At 35.2% G+C, this 13,698-nt stretch overlaps 1 protein-coding gene across 1 annotated transcript in view; it reads left to right on the top strand.

Moving 5' to 3' along the window:
* The window catches only part of CHD1 (chromodomain helicase DNA binding protein 1), a 50,328-nt gene extending 38,719 nt beyond the window's left edge, over window positions 1-11,609 (top strand). Inside the window, exons 26-35 of the mRNA XM_010007206.1 lie at window positions 1-22; window positions 711-861; window positions 1,675-1,797; window positions 2,192-2,329; window positions 5,287-5,427; window positions 6,985-7,163; window positions 8,975-9,071; window positions 9,276-9,333; window positions 10,237-10,447; window positions 10,654-11,609. The exon at window positions 1-22 is cut by the window's left edge and continues 123 nt beyond it. Of these exons, the coding sequence (XP_010005508.1) occupies window positions 1-22; window positions 711-861; window positions 1,675-1,797; window positions 2,192-2,329; window positions 5,287-5,427; window positions 6,985-7,163; window positions 8,975-9,071; window positions 9,276-9,333; window positions 10,237-10,447; window positions 10,654-11,017 (1,484 nt within the window). The 3' untranslated portion in view covers window positions 11,018-11,609. The remainder of the gene's footprint in view (window positions 23-710; window positions 862-1,674; window positions 1,798-2,191; window positions 2,330-5,286; window positions 5,428-6,984; window positions 7,164-8,974; window positions 9,072-9,275; window positions 9,334-10,236; window positions 10,448-10,653) is intronic.
* Window positions 11,610-13,698: the final 2,089 nt, after the last annotated feature.

Below are 13,698 nucleotides of genomic sequence, written 5' to 3'. Positions count from 1 at the left end.
CTGATCCAGAAGGAAGGAAAAAGTATGGAATTTTGTTTGGTTTTTTTTAAGGGAAGTAGTAACATAGAACATTTTTCAGGTTTTATTAGCTTTTTCATATAACTTTGACTGAAAGCACACTGTGATAGTGTTGTTTTGCTGTTCCCTCTGAGGACTGGCAGCAGTATCCTGCTTGCACATCTGTTGTTCTTTCTTCCCTTTCCATAGAAGCCAGTACCAGCATTGGCTTCTCAATTATATTCACTGGGGTCTGTGTTCAGTTACTAATAGTAACCAGGACTAGCATTCAGGCTTGCTGATGAGCTGCTGTATGGGTTACCTTCTCATGAGGGGAAAGCAGTGTCTGTCAAAATGCAGCAGTATTTTCTACCCTCTGAACTTTTTCCCTTGCCATCTTGTGTATTACTATCCACTTACTTGGCAGTTACACTTGAATAATTATTAATGCTTTTATTCATGGTTAACCAACTCTGTGACACAGCTTATGTCTTGATCAGCTTTAAAACGTATTTTGGGGCTCATTTCAATAAATGTTTTATACAAATGTTAAGAAAACATAATGATAAATATTTCAATTAATTTCCTAAATATACCAGCATCTTTGCAGAGAAAATAAATATAATTACATCTCTTTTAATATGTTCACTTTCCTTTTTCTAATATTCAGAAGTAAAAGTCCATTATTTCTCTTCTTAATTTACTTCTGCTAGATATGTCATCCCATGCCACACCAAGGCTGCTCATTTTGATATAGACTGGGGTAAGGAAGATGATTCCAATCTGTTAATAGGCATCTATGAATATGGTTATGGCAGCTGGGAAATGATAAAAATGGATCCTGATCTTAGTTTGACACAGAAGGTACGTGATCTACAGCATTTCATCAGGGCCTCTTTTTGTTTAGGTCAATTATGTTGCCATATTTCCAGGTAGCTGGATCTTTGCAATTTTAATTTTTCTTCAATATTTTTCTTTTCTTTTTTAGATACTCTAGTAGCGCCATTTAGTGAACTTACGGAAGGGAGGTTTTTCTAGGGATTTAATTTGGTTTCGCCATCCCCACTTAGTCCCCAGGTTCTTCACCTGAACTGTATTTCTCTCACAGTGTAAGAATAGCTATTCTGGAATTGTGAAAGACTGGGATGAAGTTAACTTTGAGACTTTGCTAGCAACTATAGTTTTGGGATTTAAGAATCCAGGGTTATGTCCAAATTCTTCCAATAATGATTCCTAACTCCTGCCTTCCGTTAATTTGCCTGTTATTTTGAAGCCACTCATATGTATTTTTGGTATCTGAAATACCCTGTAATGAGTTCAGTATTTAGAAGACGAATGAGACAGAGCCCACAGTTTGGTTGATGGTTGATACAGCAGCTCAGAATTTCTTAGATAAACTATTGGAGTAGAGGCAGAAATCTGAGGCTGGTGTCTTGAGTTTGTTTTAAACTGTGAGGCAGTTTTAAAGACTGCCTTGGCTGTGTGATTGAAGAGAAATAAAAATATTTAAGAAGTTTTTCATTGCTTCAAACATGATAGCATATTTTCTAGGTATAGTCAAAGTGGATTTTTTCCCATCTTTTTTTACGTAGCTTTTTGTGTTTGTGCTCCAAGCTAGCATCTTCCAAACTTGCTAATATGTGCTTATAGTTGTGATGCTGCCATTGTTCTCCTCAGATTTTGCCTGATGATCCAGATAAGAAACCCCAGGCGAAGCAGTTACAGACCCGTGCAGACTACCTCATTAAATTACTGAATAAAGATCTTGCAAGGAAGGAAGCACAAAGGCTTGCTGGAGCAGTAAGTAAAATTTGGTATTCATTAGTAAGAAAAAACAATGGCACGTGACACGGGCATATCAGCTGATAGCTTTCAGGGTTTGTTTTTTTTTTCAAGTTTTGCTCTTTTTCTTGGTGTGGTATTACTCTGCTTTACTAAGCATATTACATGAGCTCAGTAAATTAGTTGCAAGTTTCATATTGTATTATTCTCTTATTTATTTGTGCGGATTCTCTACTGTTAGTTTGTGCTCTGTCTCCAGCCCTGAGAAAAGTGTTTTGTCATATAGTCATTAGCAATAAATAAAATAAAAATATTCTATTTGATGTTAAAAAGAAATAAATCTCTGTTTTTTGCAACTGTGGTGCAAAGATACTTGTTAATTGACATACTAAAGAGACCAATTTGTATTCAGGGCAATTCAAAGAGGAGGAAAACAAGAACTAAGAAGAATAAGGTGACAAAGGCTGCAAAAGCGAAGGAAGAAATAAAAAGTGATTCATCACCACAACCCTCAGAAAAATCAGATGAAGATGATGATGAGGATAACAAGGTAAATACCTTTTGTGTGCTAAAGATGCCTGTTCAGTTCTTCCTTTAGTATTGATCTCTATTTTTATCTTCTGCTTTACGTAATAAAATTGAAGCACCTAGATGTCATCCTTTTCCTGTGGCCATTACAGTTGATACTGCATCAGTGTAAGAGCACTGAAGATTGTATTTACTTTAATGATAAGTCAGTAGCCAAGGAATTATAAGTAGTTTTCCAAATTATATTATTAATAAAAAAGATGTTGTTCGTTATAAGAGGCATTGCTCAGTTTCAGCGTTCTTTAAAGACTTCAGCAGTGTATCTGATAGAAATGCAAACCTAATGTAATACACAATTATAAAAATAATGTTTCTGGCTAATGTGTTATTACTGCTGACAGTGATTTCTCGGGTAGAGTTTTTTATTCAGGCCCAGGAAAAAACATGAAGCTCAATTTAAATGAGCAGAACGAATAAATGGTATTTCAAGGCTTGCATGTGAAAGCTCCTATGTATGGCATGGCTATCTTTATTTTAAAAGACTGGTTAACTGTTTAACCTTGTTGTGTTCTTTTACTTCTGATGTGTTCCTTTAGGTGTTTGCTTTTACTGGGTCTTCGTATTTCTTCCACACACAGTAGTAACCACTAGAGATAAAAAAAACTAGTCAAAGTTAAGGGTCATAAGACACCTGATTTTATGACTTTTAAAGCAGCTGAAATAAATGGAAATCTATGTATGTCATTTAAATGCTCACTATTTGGCTTACAATAAACTAAATTGAAGTGTCTTATATAACCATCTTACACTATTACAAACCACTGTAATTGTCAAATAGCTTTAGAGGAAAAAATAATTATGCAACTACGTAGCTAAAACTGAATCAGCCTTAGAAGAACCATGATATAGATCTATGGAAATCAGTTATTTTTAACTAAAGTGTTTCTGTAGGTATTTAAATTGTAGTATGAAGAATAAAATGTAAACCAGAAAAAAAAAATTAAAACTTTGCATGTAGACTGGTTTATTGTTTATAGATACAATAGTTTGCCTGGAATGTGTCATCGCAGTTCCCAGTAAATTAGCATGGGTAGCTGAATCCTAAAAGTAAGCAAATTAGGTGTTCAGTCTTCTTAAAAAATGAATATTCATTTCCACTCAAAACAAAAGACACTGCTAGTCAATTGATCGACTGGTTCTGTTTTGGGAAAGTATCTAGAATGCTGTCCCCTTTTGTATGTCTAATAACAGATAAACATCACTTTAATACTTCTGGTTAGAGACCAACAATTGCACTTCTGAAACTGGACTGTATACAAAACCAGGCTTTAACTTACAAAATGTTTGGCTTTAGCTATTTAGTCACTACTCAGTACTTAGTAGCTACTTAGTAGCTACTGTGTGCAATAAACTTACCTGTTTAACTGTTGGAACATTCAGGAAACTCTTGAAGTCAGGGGATTTTTGCTGTGAAGTTTCCTTGGAAACTGAATGCTGAAGTTGGGCTGGTTACTTGATACGTCATCCAAGTAACTTCTTAGGATTTATGTTTTAGGCATTCTTTAATCTGGTTTTCTGCAATGGATTTTATATATGCCTGTCCAGTACTGCAAATCAATTAAAAGATTATGATTCTTGCACCTGTACAAAATACATATGTTACTTATATTATTTTTCTGTGCCTGAAAGGATTTGAGTTTCCATATCAAACCTAGTAAATGAGTATATTAAGACTAGTGGAGTATTATTTTGTTCACCTTCAAATAATTAAATAGACCTCTATCAGACAAACTGTAACAGATATTTTTTTAAGCCTAGTAAAAAGAACACCTCTGAAAAAGAGAAAGTTGGGATTCTGTTACCTTTTACTGTGAATGTTTAATGTGTGATTCATAAAAAGGTACTGGGACAAAGCTGACTAGAAGAGAAGTCTTCTAATATGTTTCACTTGAGTATCCTAACCAATCAGTTCAGTTCTGCAAGCCTTCCTTCATTACAGTTTTTAGCTCTTCAGAGCCTAACTACCTTTTAGAGGGCCAGAATTACAAGTTAATTCCAAATTAAATTGACATAATTTCTCACTGCCACCATCACTTCCAAATTAGTACTTGCTTTGTCACATCAAAGAAGTGAGTGAGTAGTTCTCATCTTTCTTTACAGCTGCCTTCAGTTCTATACAATAGGTGTTAAATCTATATCCAAATTTTAAAAGAATGCACAGATAAAAAGGATGTTTTAATCTGATGGTTATGTATAGATAGGAACGCTGTTTGATGTGACATATATGCTTGCGTATTGCAGGATGAGATTGTTTCAGTGAAACATCCACATAAAAAAATTAAAACAGAAAAAGAAAATGAAGAAAAGCCTGAGCCAGATACTGGTATAAAGAAGGAAGCTGAAGAAAAAAGAGAGACAAAAGAAAAGGAAAATAAGAGGGATTTGAAAAGGGAGAAAAAAGAAAAAGAGGATAAGAAAGAATTAAAAGAAAAAGATATTAAAGAAAAGAGAGAGAACAAAGTAAAAGAATCCACACAGAAAGAAAAAGAAGTAAAGGAAGAGAAGGTAACTAGGTTTACTTGTCTTACATAGCACCAGAAAAGGTCACTAGGTTTCTGTGAATGATTTTAAGATTGAAAGGTGTTTTGTATGTGAACAGTTGTCATTTGATTGAAGTCTTTCACATAATTTGAAGTTTTGTTTTACTACCTGAAACCATGAGGACAGGCATGTGAAATAGGAAGTTACATTTCAATGATAGTTACCTTTGCTGGACAGAGAGTACAAGTGTGTGAGAAAATAATTTTATTCCTTTCCCATTTTCCTTTTCCATCCCACAGAGAAAGTAAAATGTACTGTCATTGAATGTCAGCATAGTTCTTGTTATTGAAGAGAATACAGTATTTACAGGGACTGACATCTACTGTAGGATAATTCCAGAGCCAAAGTAAAGTTTACTTAAATATTTTTGTATCTTAGGCAAATGAAATAAAATCTGAAAATAAAGAAAAAGCTAAAAAAATTCCATTGCTGGATACTCCAGTTCATATTACTGCAACTAGTGAACCAGTTCCTATATCGGAGGAATCCGAAGAATTGGATCAGAAAACTTTTAGTGTGGTAAGTCCTATTTTGATAAGTTAGTGTTTATACTTGACAGTCTAAACTAGGATAATTTTAGATGTTCTTGATTCTGTTATTTGGCATGGTAACACGGTTGATCTTTTTGCTGGTAAAGTCCCAGATCAGTTAATACTATTGACACTATACTAAAGGAATTTTTGTCTTAATTCCCATCATTTTATTTCATTGATTATTATATTTATGCAGGATAGTAGGTTAGGAAAGCTAAAATCTAGATAAAATTAAATCTGGCCAGGGACATCAAGGTTAACAAGAAGGTTCTACAGGTACGTCTGTGATAAAAGGAAGACTAAGGACAATGTGGGCCATCTCCAGAAGGAGATGGGAGCCCCAGTCCTGCAGAATCTCAGCCTGCAGAAGGCTGAGATACTTAATTACTTTTTTTCCTCGGTCTTCACCAGCAAGAGTTCTGGCCACACCACCCAAGTTGCAGAAGGCAAAGGCAAGGACTATGAAGACTAAGTCCTATCTGCTGTAGGAGATGAGCAGGTTCGAGACGATCTAAAGAACCTGAAAGTGCACAAGTTCATGGAACCTGATGACATGAACTGGCAGATGAAGTTGCAAAGCCACTTACCATCCTGTTTGAAAAGTCATGGCAGTCTGACGAAGTTTCCACTAACTGGAAAAGGGGAAACATTACCCCCAATTTCTGAAAGGGAAAAATGGAAGACCTAGAGAAGTATAGGCCAGTCAGTCTTACCCCTGTGCCCAGTGAGATCATGGAGCAGATCCCCCTGAAGGCTCTGCTAAAGCACATGGAAAATGTGGAGGTGGCTGGTGGCATTCAGTATGGCTTAATCAAGGGCAAATCGTGCCTGACTGATTTTGTGGGCTTTTACAATATCACAGTGTTGGTGGACAAGGAGAGAGCAACTGATGTCATCTACCTGGACTTGTGCAAAGCATTTGAGACTGTCCTCCATTACATCCTGGTCTCTAAATTGGAAATATATGGATTCAGTTCGATGGGGGACCACTTGGTGGATAAAGAATTGGCTGGATGGTCAGACTCGGAGAGTAGCAGCCAATGTCTCAATGTCCATATGGAGACCAGTGACAAGTGGCATTCCTTTGCTGAATGCCAGATTTAACTGTTGCAGAACATTTATTTCAGATGTACTGAACACTCATATTTAATTTTGACACTGAGTTTGTGTAACATTCAGGGTGTAAGTCTTGTGCTATACACCTGTGCTTAAAGTTTTAAATTATTGTAAAACCCGATTATAAGAGTTTTTTTCCTTAGAAAATCCCTTATGTGAAGGTAGTGCTTTCTTAAATCCTTAGTATCTGTATTTCATACAATGTAGTACATTTGTAAAGAAGTACATTTCTAGCTGGGTTTAAAAGACAACTTTTTTCAAAAGAAACCTGTAAACCATTTTTAAGAGCAGTAAGCAAGTCTCGTGTTTCATTTGGCATGCAATAATACTGTTATTGTCTCTACGTATACATATCACGCTAAAGGGTGGGTCATGTTTTAGATTTTTTTCTCTTCAAATTAATATATTTCTTTTTTCTATTTTACAGTGCAAAGAAAGAATGAGGCCTGTCAAAGCAGCATTGAAACAGCTGGATCGACCAGAGAAGGGCCTTTCTGAAAGAGAGCAGCTGGAACATACTAGACAGTGTCTAATCAAAATTGGGGATCACATAACCGAATGCCTAAAGGAGTACACAAATCCTGAACTAATTAAACAGTGGAGAAAGTAAGTTCTTATTCTTCATTTTTCTCAAAAAAGGAAAATATATAATTGCTTCTGTTAAGCAGAATAGTTTTTTACTTTTTTTTTAATTCTCCCTTTCTGCTATTTAAAATATGACTCTATAAAAATATTATTATAGGTGGTTCTGACTTTCAGTGGATTCACTTCTTCATACAGCACAGCAGTGCATTTTTCCAGTACATGGTGTCATTCTTACTAGTGAAAGCAAACACTAGATAACTTGTTACTTACACTGTTTAGTGGAAAATCTATCTTCCTTTTCAACTCTGAGATGGTTTGTTTTAGGTTTTTCTAAGTCCTGCAGAAATTCCAGTTCTCTCTTTGTGTTGAATTTTGTATGATTTTGAGTTGCAGAATTCTTTATTCTTTTTTAAGTAGGCTCTCAAGTTAAATTACATATTAACTATTACTTACAGTAAGTATTTATCATGACATCCTCAAATGTATTTCTAAACTGAAAAAGATGTTTGTATCTTTGAGGTAACAATTTAAAAATATAAAGAGAAGTTGTTGGTTTCTAAACAGCTTACACTTCATTATTAAATTCTAAATGCAATTTCAGTTACCTTTATCAGAATGTGCACTTTAATCTTCTGTGGTTGAAAATACATCCTTGGCTTCCATCTATAAAAATCTGTTAAGTGTTTGATTTTATTTTCCTTGAGACTTCTGTTAGTGTGAAATGCTTCTGCTGACTTTACTTGATTTACTTGAAAATACTATGGTAATCTGAGATATAAAAACTGGATCTTATTTTTATACATTTTTGTAGAAGTTACATTCTCCAAGTGGAAACTCCTAATAGAGATATTAATCATAACTATGCCACAGTATTATATGTAGACTGTTAAATTACCCATTTCAGCAATCTTTAATAATAAGTGTAGTTAAGCAACCTAGCTAATATGAAGTTAGACAAGTGACATTAGGCACACCATAGACTGATTGTCAGCTATTGCAGACCTCTAGACCAAAATCACAATATTTAAATAATCACAGTGGAGGAACAGATTGTTGTTTCCTGAGCCTGCACACTTCAAGTGCTTCTGAACACTAGTGTTCCATAGTCTCTTCTAAGGACACAACCGGTAAATTTGACTAAGTTTGACTTTAGATCTGTTACCTGTGCACAGGCACAAATGTTTTCTACAGGATTTTGGCATCTTGACAGCAAAACTTCATTTGTTCTTCTTTCATTCCTTTGAGCATAGATTAGTCATAAATTTATTTTCATGCCACTTTTGCCCTCTCTCACAGTTCTCATTTGTTTTCAAAATCTTTCACCAGACTTTAGAGTTCTGTGGAAAAATTCTCTCACTGATACTTTCATGCAATAATGCTTGTAGGTCAAATATGTTACACTGGAAGAGATTCCAAGTTCTTTACTTTCCTAAATTTTTACTTACTGAGTGATTACTTGCGATTTAAAAAAATAACTTACAGAATACAAAAACTGATAGCTACATTTTTAAGCAGTTTCACAGATCATTCTAGTAACACAGTTGTTATTAGTACTTTCCATGCATTTTGCACTCTGAAGTACTTAAAATAAATATTACGAAGTGACAAATTGTTAAAGGAATTAAACTTTCAAATGTTTGAAATACATCTAGATAATGTTTGATGTGCAGCTCAGCAGTACTCTGTAAATTTTATACTATTTCTGGTTTACTCAAGTAGTGTTCAAAATAATTTCCATTAAGTCTACATAATATTAATTAAAATTAAGTCTGCATAATAAAAGAAAAACAAATTTGTGGAAGAATTAGAACTTCTCTTTTCTTCTTCCTCAGGAATTTGTGGATTTTTGTCTCTAAGTTTACAGAATTTGATGCCAGAAAGCTGCACAAACTGTATAAACATGCAATCAAAAAACGCCAGGAGTGTCAGGTAATGTTTTCAGACCCTTTCTAAATACACAAATATATATTTCAACTATTATAGTTAGGTTTAAATTATTAGAATGAATGCAGAAATACACTTCAAGTAGCACTTGTGTTTTTGATAAAGTATTCCCTTTTGTTAGGATATCTTGCTAATTAATTCAGATGAACTTCAGGATTAGCAATGTGGTTTTGTACTTGTCTCTTTTAGCAGCACAATGACCAGAATATTAGCAGCAATGTGAATATGCATGTAATTAGAAACCCAGGTAAGAAAACTTTAATATATTCTTGACTTTTATATCTTAGTTTTTGTGTTTATTTCATTTCACATCTCCTAGATCTGTCTCCCTTAAAGCTAAGTATCATAGGGGGGGTTATTTGCAAAACTTTAATAGTTGGCTGATGAAATCCAGCTGAGTGAAGACTGAAGCTGGTACTCACACATTTCAGTAGCAAGTTACATGACCATGCTTTAGAAAAACTTTGGAAACATTTTATGTGTTTAATTTTGGGGACGGAGGAAGGTCTACTCAAAACCTGTACATTTCTTGGGAATTCTGTGCCTGTTTGTTGTAATGTCACTGCTATGTAAGAAAGCAGTCTGTTCCTTGATGTTGTAGTTTAATTGAATCATAGTTTGTAATTAGTTACATAGGCTTTTTCTGTTGACAGCAACACTGATTTTTCTATGCTCCCACATCTGCTTTATTGTAATATGTGCTTTTATCTTGTGTTATATAACATTTTCCTGGACTTAAAATCAACATACTGTATTTTATTAATACCACTGAAAGCCTTTGATTAGCAAGGTTTAAAACTTACTCATGCTAAGGCCTTCCCTTCTTAGAGAGGTTGTTGCTACCACTCTGTCTAAAATTGCTCTACCAAAGGCATCTCTCCTCATTGCTCATTTGGACCACACTTAGCTTCACATACTGAATGGAGAGGTTGAGAAGTTCAGTTTCTGAGTCCTACACATCTACATTCTAGCTTGGTTCCCTCTTACTACTTTGGTTTCTTTCAGTTCAGTCACATTAGTGCATTTGTCTTTCAACTATTTAGATCTTGCTTCTGCCAAATAATGCTGCTTTACATCTGACAGGTTTAAGTATTGTTTGAATTAAATGAAGATTTTGATATTTCCTTTTCACCTCTGCTCTGTTAAATAGATGTGGAAAGACTGAAGGAGAATACAAACCATGATGACAGTAGCAGGGACAGTTACTCTTCTGATAGACATTTTTCACAGTATCATGATCATCATAAAGATAGGCATCAGGGAGATGCTTACAAGAAAAATGACTCTAGGAAAAGGCCGTATTCAGCCTTTAGCAATGGAAAAGATCACAGAGACTGGGATCACTACAAACAAGACAGCAGGTGAGTTTCTTCAGCAATTTTCAAATCTGTTCAGAATTACTTTCCTGGTTTTGTAGTATGCTTGTAGGAAGAACCAAAACATCTTTTTTTGAATAATGCAAGATTGCAAAGATGCTATCACTGTAATGGAGTTCTGTTGATCTGACATAATTGTGGTTCTTAAGGTGTGTTCAGTAACACTAATACAGATTATTTCTGTTTTTTAGGTACTACAGTGATAGTAAACATAGAAAGTTAGATGACTACAGGAGCAGAGACCACAGGTCAAACCTGGAAGGAAGTTTAAAAGACATCCGGGCTCATACAGATCACCGTTCCCATTCAGACCACAGGATACATTCAGATCACCGTTCCACTTCAGAGTACAGTCATCATAAATCTTCCAGAGATTACAGGTACCACTCAGACTGGCAAATGGACCACAGAGCTTCGGGTAGTGGCCCAAGGTCACCATTAGATCAGAGGTCTCCATATGGTTCCAGATCTCCCCTAGGACACAGATCTCCATTTGAACTCTCATCGGATCACAAAAGTACACCTGAACATACGTGGAGTAGCCGGAAAACATAACAAAGACTGACATTTTCTGGACTTCCTTTTAGCCATATACAGTAAACTTAACACAGCAATTGCCTTACATGACTTGAAAGATACTGACTGGATATTCTGTCAGTAGCAGTATTGTTACTTCTTTCCAGGATGCAAGGTCTATTCCAACAGAAGAAAAATATTTTTGTATTTAAAGTTTATGCTGCACTGTGCTGCAAATGTCGTGGCACTCTTTTTTAAGAAATGGAAGATGTTTACTTTTACAGGGACCTCAACACTGCCCCTTCCAGACTGGATCTTACTATAAAACTCTTCATGTCATAGTGGTTTTGGGCTGAACACATTTTAAATTATGTTTGTAAATTAACTGTTGAACACTGACCTGTGCTTATATTTCAGGAAGGAACAAGGAGTTTATTTTCTTTTGTTTCTTAGTAAAGAACTCTCAAGGACTTTTTTTCACTCTCCAAAGCTACTTGTTTACATTGCACACTGCAACCTCCTTGCCGCTTTTCATCACAAGCTCAAATATTTAAATTCTGTACCTAGATCTGTAAAATAGCCAGAATTTCTCATGTTTGTGATCAGTTATAATGCCTTTTTAAAAAATAAAAAAAAAATTTAAAACCCACATAGGCATGGCTGTAAATTATTGTGAATTAATTAAATGAGGTTTTTTTTCCCCTTGCAGGGTTTTTCTAACTGTTCCTTTCCTCAGCAGCTCAGGCCTTCTTGTCAAAAGTACAAAACCACATTTGTGTACCAACGTGTTTTAATAAAATATCTTGATGGAATCACTGTTCAGAATGTAAAAATGGGGTAAGGGAACATTTTATTCCATGTAGGGCTCCTTTTTTATTGGATACTTTAGATACATGTTTTGGTTTCGGGGAGTTATTTTAGTTGGATTTTTTTTCCCTGTTAAACTCCCAGTGTTGTGAGTGTTTGTAATGAAATAGTGTTGTGGTGAGCGAGAGTCAGATACACAATACTCATAGAGTTATGGTGAATGCTCCATTTTATTGTTAGGTACATCAGTATATATAGGTTTATTACAAAGATCATTACGTCTTCAACATGCTAACTGATTGGTTAGTAATTACTTATTGCTCACGCGTTATGACGAGCTATAACTTTGATACTTTAGGCGCTGTAGTAAGTTACTATTTGGATACTTCTTCAGCTAAACCTGCATCTTGTTGAATATGGTCTTCTTTGTGGTCTTTGTGGCATCAGCATCTCTAACTGGTCCTGCTTCAGTTCCTTCTTTGTATTCTGCTGTTACAAAGTTCCTTTAACCTGTTACTAAAGTGTCCTTTTCTCCTGTTTCTTGCTCCTACAGCTCTTCTGTTCCCTGCACGAACAGCTCTAGTATTTTTCCATGTCCATTGCTGTACAGAAATTCATCCACAATTCCCCCTTTTTCTTTAAGAACAATCCAGACTCAAGTTAAGGCCTTATTAACCATAAAGAATACATGATACAATTCTGGATGCTACAACAATAACCATTCTTTCTTACACTAATTCCCATCAATCACTCGGTTATCTTCAGTGATCACAGGCAGTCCCAGGTCAGATATAGTGGAGAGTTGATGACGGCAATCTTCTTCATGTTTCCTTGTTAAGCTTGCAACTACTTGTGAACTACTTGTAAATAGGTTAAATTATTACATACATTTTCATACAGCACATTCTGTTAGAATCATATCTAAGGTTCTGTGCTAGCAATAAGATCAATAGCAGCGTGATCCTATAAAAACAACATTCATATTAGTTACTAAGGCACTCAATATTTCCTGTTAGTTTTTAGTATAAAGCCTGTTAGCTATGAAATTCTTATCAAAGCTTTTACAATCGTAGGCTAAAACAAAACACTTCTTAACATACTACAAATTCACTGTATTAACTTTTTGCTGAAGGACACACTACCCTTGTTATGTTCAGCACTTGGCTTCATCCCATAATACCTCTGTGGATCCACGGCCTTGTTTGGCTAACCAGCCTTCAACAATTCCCTTTTAGATTACAAGGAAAAGGCACAGATACTGAATTTGATATGCAATGCATTTGATTCTGGGTACAATAAAACAAAAATGGTAATAAAAGTAATAATGCTACTAATACTGTACCAATGGCTATAAAATGTTGTAAATGAGAAGTCATCCATGGGCTGAGCCCTAATGACTTTAGCCAACCTGTGAGCTCTAATCCAGAATTCTGTTGTAAGTTAGCAATAAGCTGTTGTAAGGTAACTAGCTGTTTATATATTAGAGTGAAATGATCAGGCAAATTCATGCAACACATGACTTCATAATCTTCACAGCCATGTCCTTGTGCCAAAAGCAAAAAGCCAATAACAGCTCTATACTATGGATATACTATATCTATATACTAATATACTATATTACATGTCTTACAGAATTAATATCTAATAAAAGGTCAAATAATACTATAGAGATGGTATTAATATACTTTGGTTGGGCCTGTACTCAGGCTTCAATGGCAACATGCTGAGAATCAGTGTTTTAACTCCCCTTTCATGTTCCTTAGTTGTAATCTGTGTTGGAGGCACAGGACAAACCTAGATAAACAGGTAGCTTTTTAATGCCTCCCTCTGTTCAAGTGTGTGCAGGGGCTGTATCTTCAGTGGTGGACATTTCAGTGGTGTTAACATTTGCAGGTCGGATCCACTTACTAGGA

Source organism: Chaetura pelagica, unplaced genomic scaffold (genome assembly GCF_000747805.2).
Source record: "Chaetura pelagica isolate M959 unplaced genomic scaffold, ChaPel_1.0 scaffold40, whole genome shotgun sequence".
NCBI lineage: Eukaryota > Metazoa > Chordata > Aves > Apodiformes > Apodidae > Chaetura > Chaetura pelagica.
Note: the sequence above shows the minus strand (reverse complement) of the source record. Positions and strands in the feature narration are given on the sequence as shown.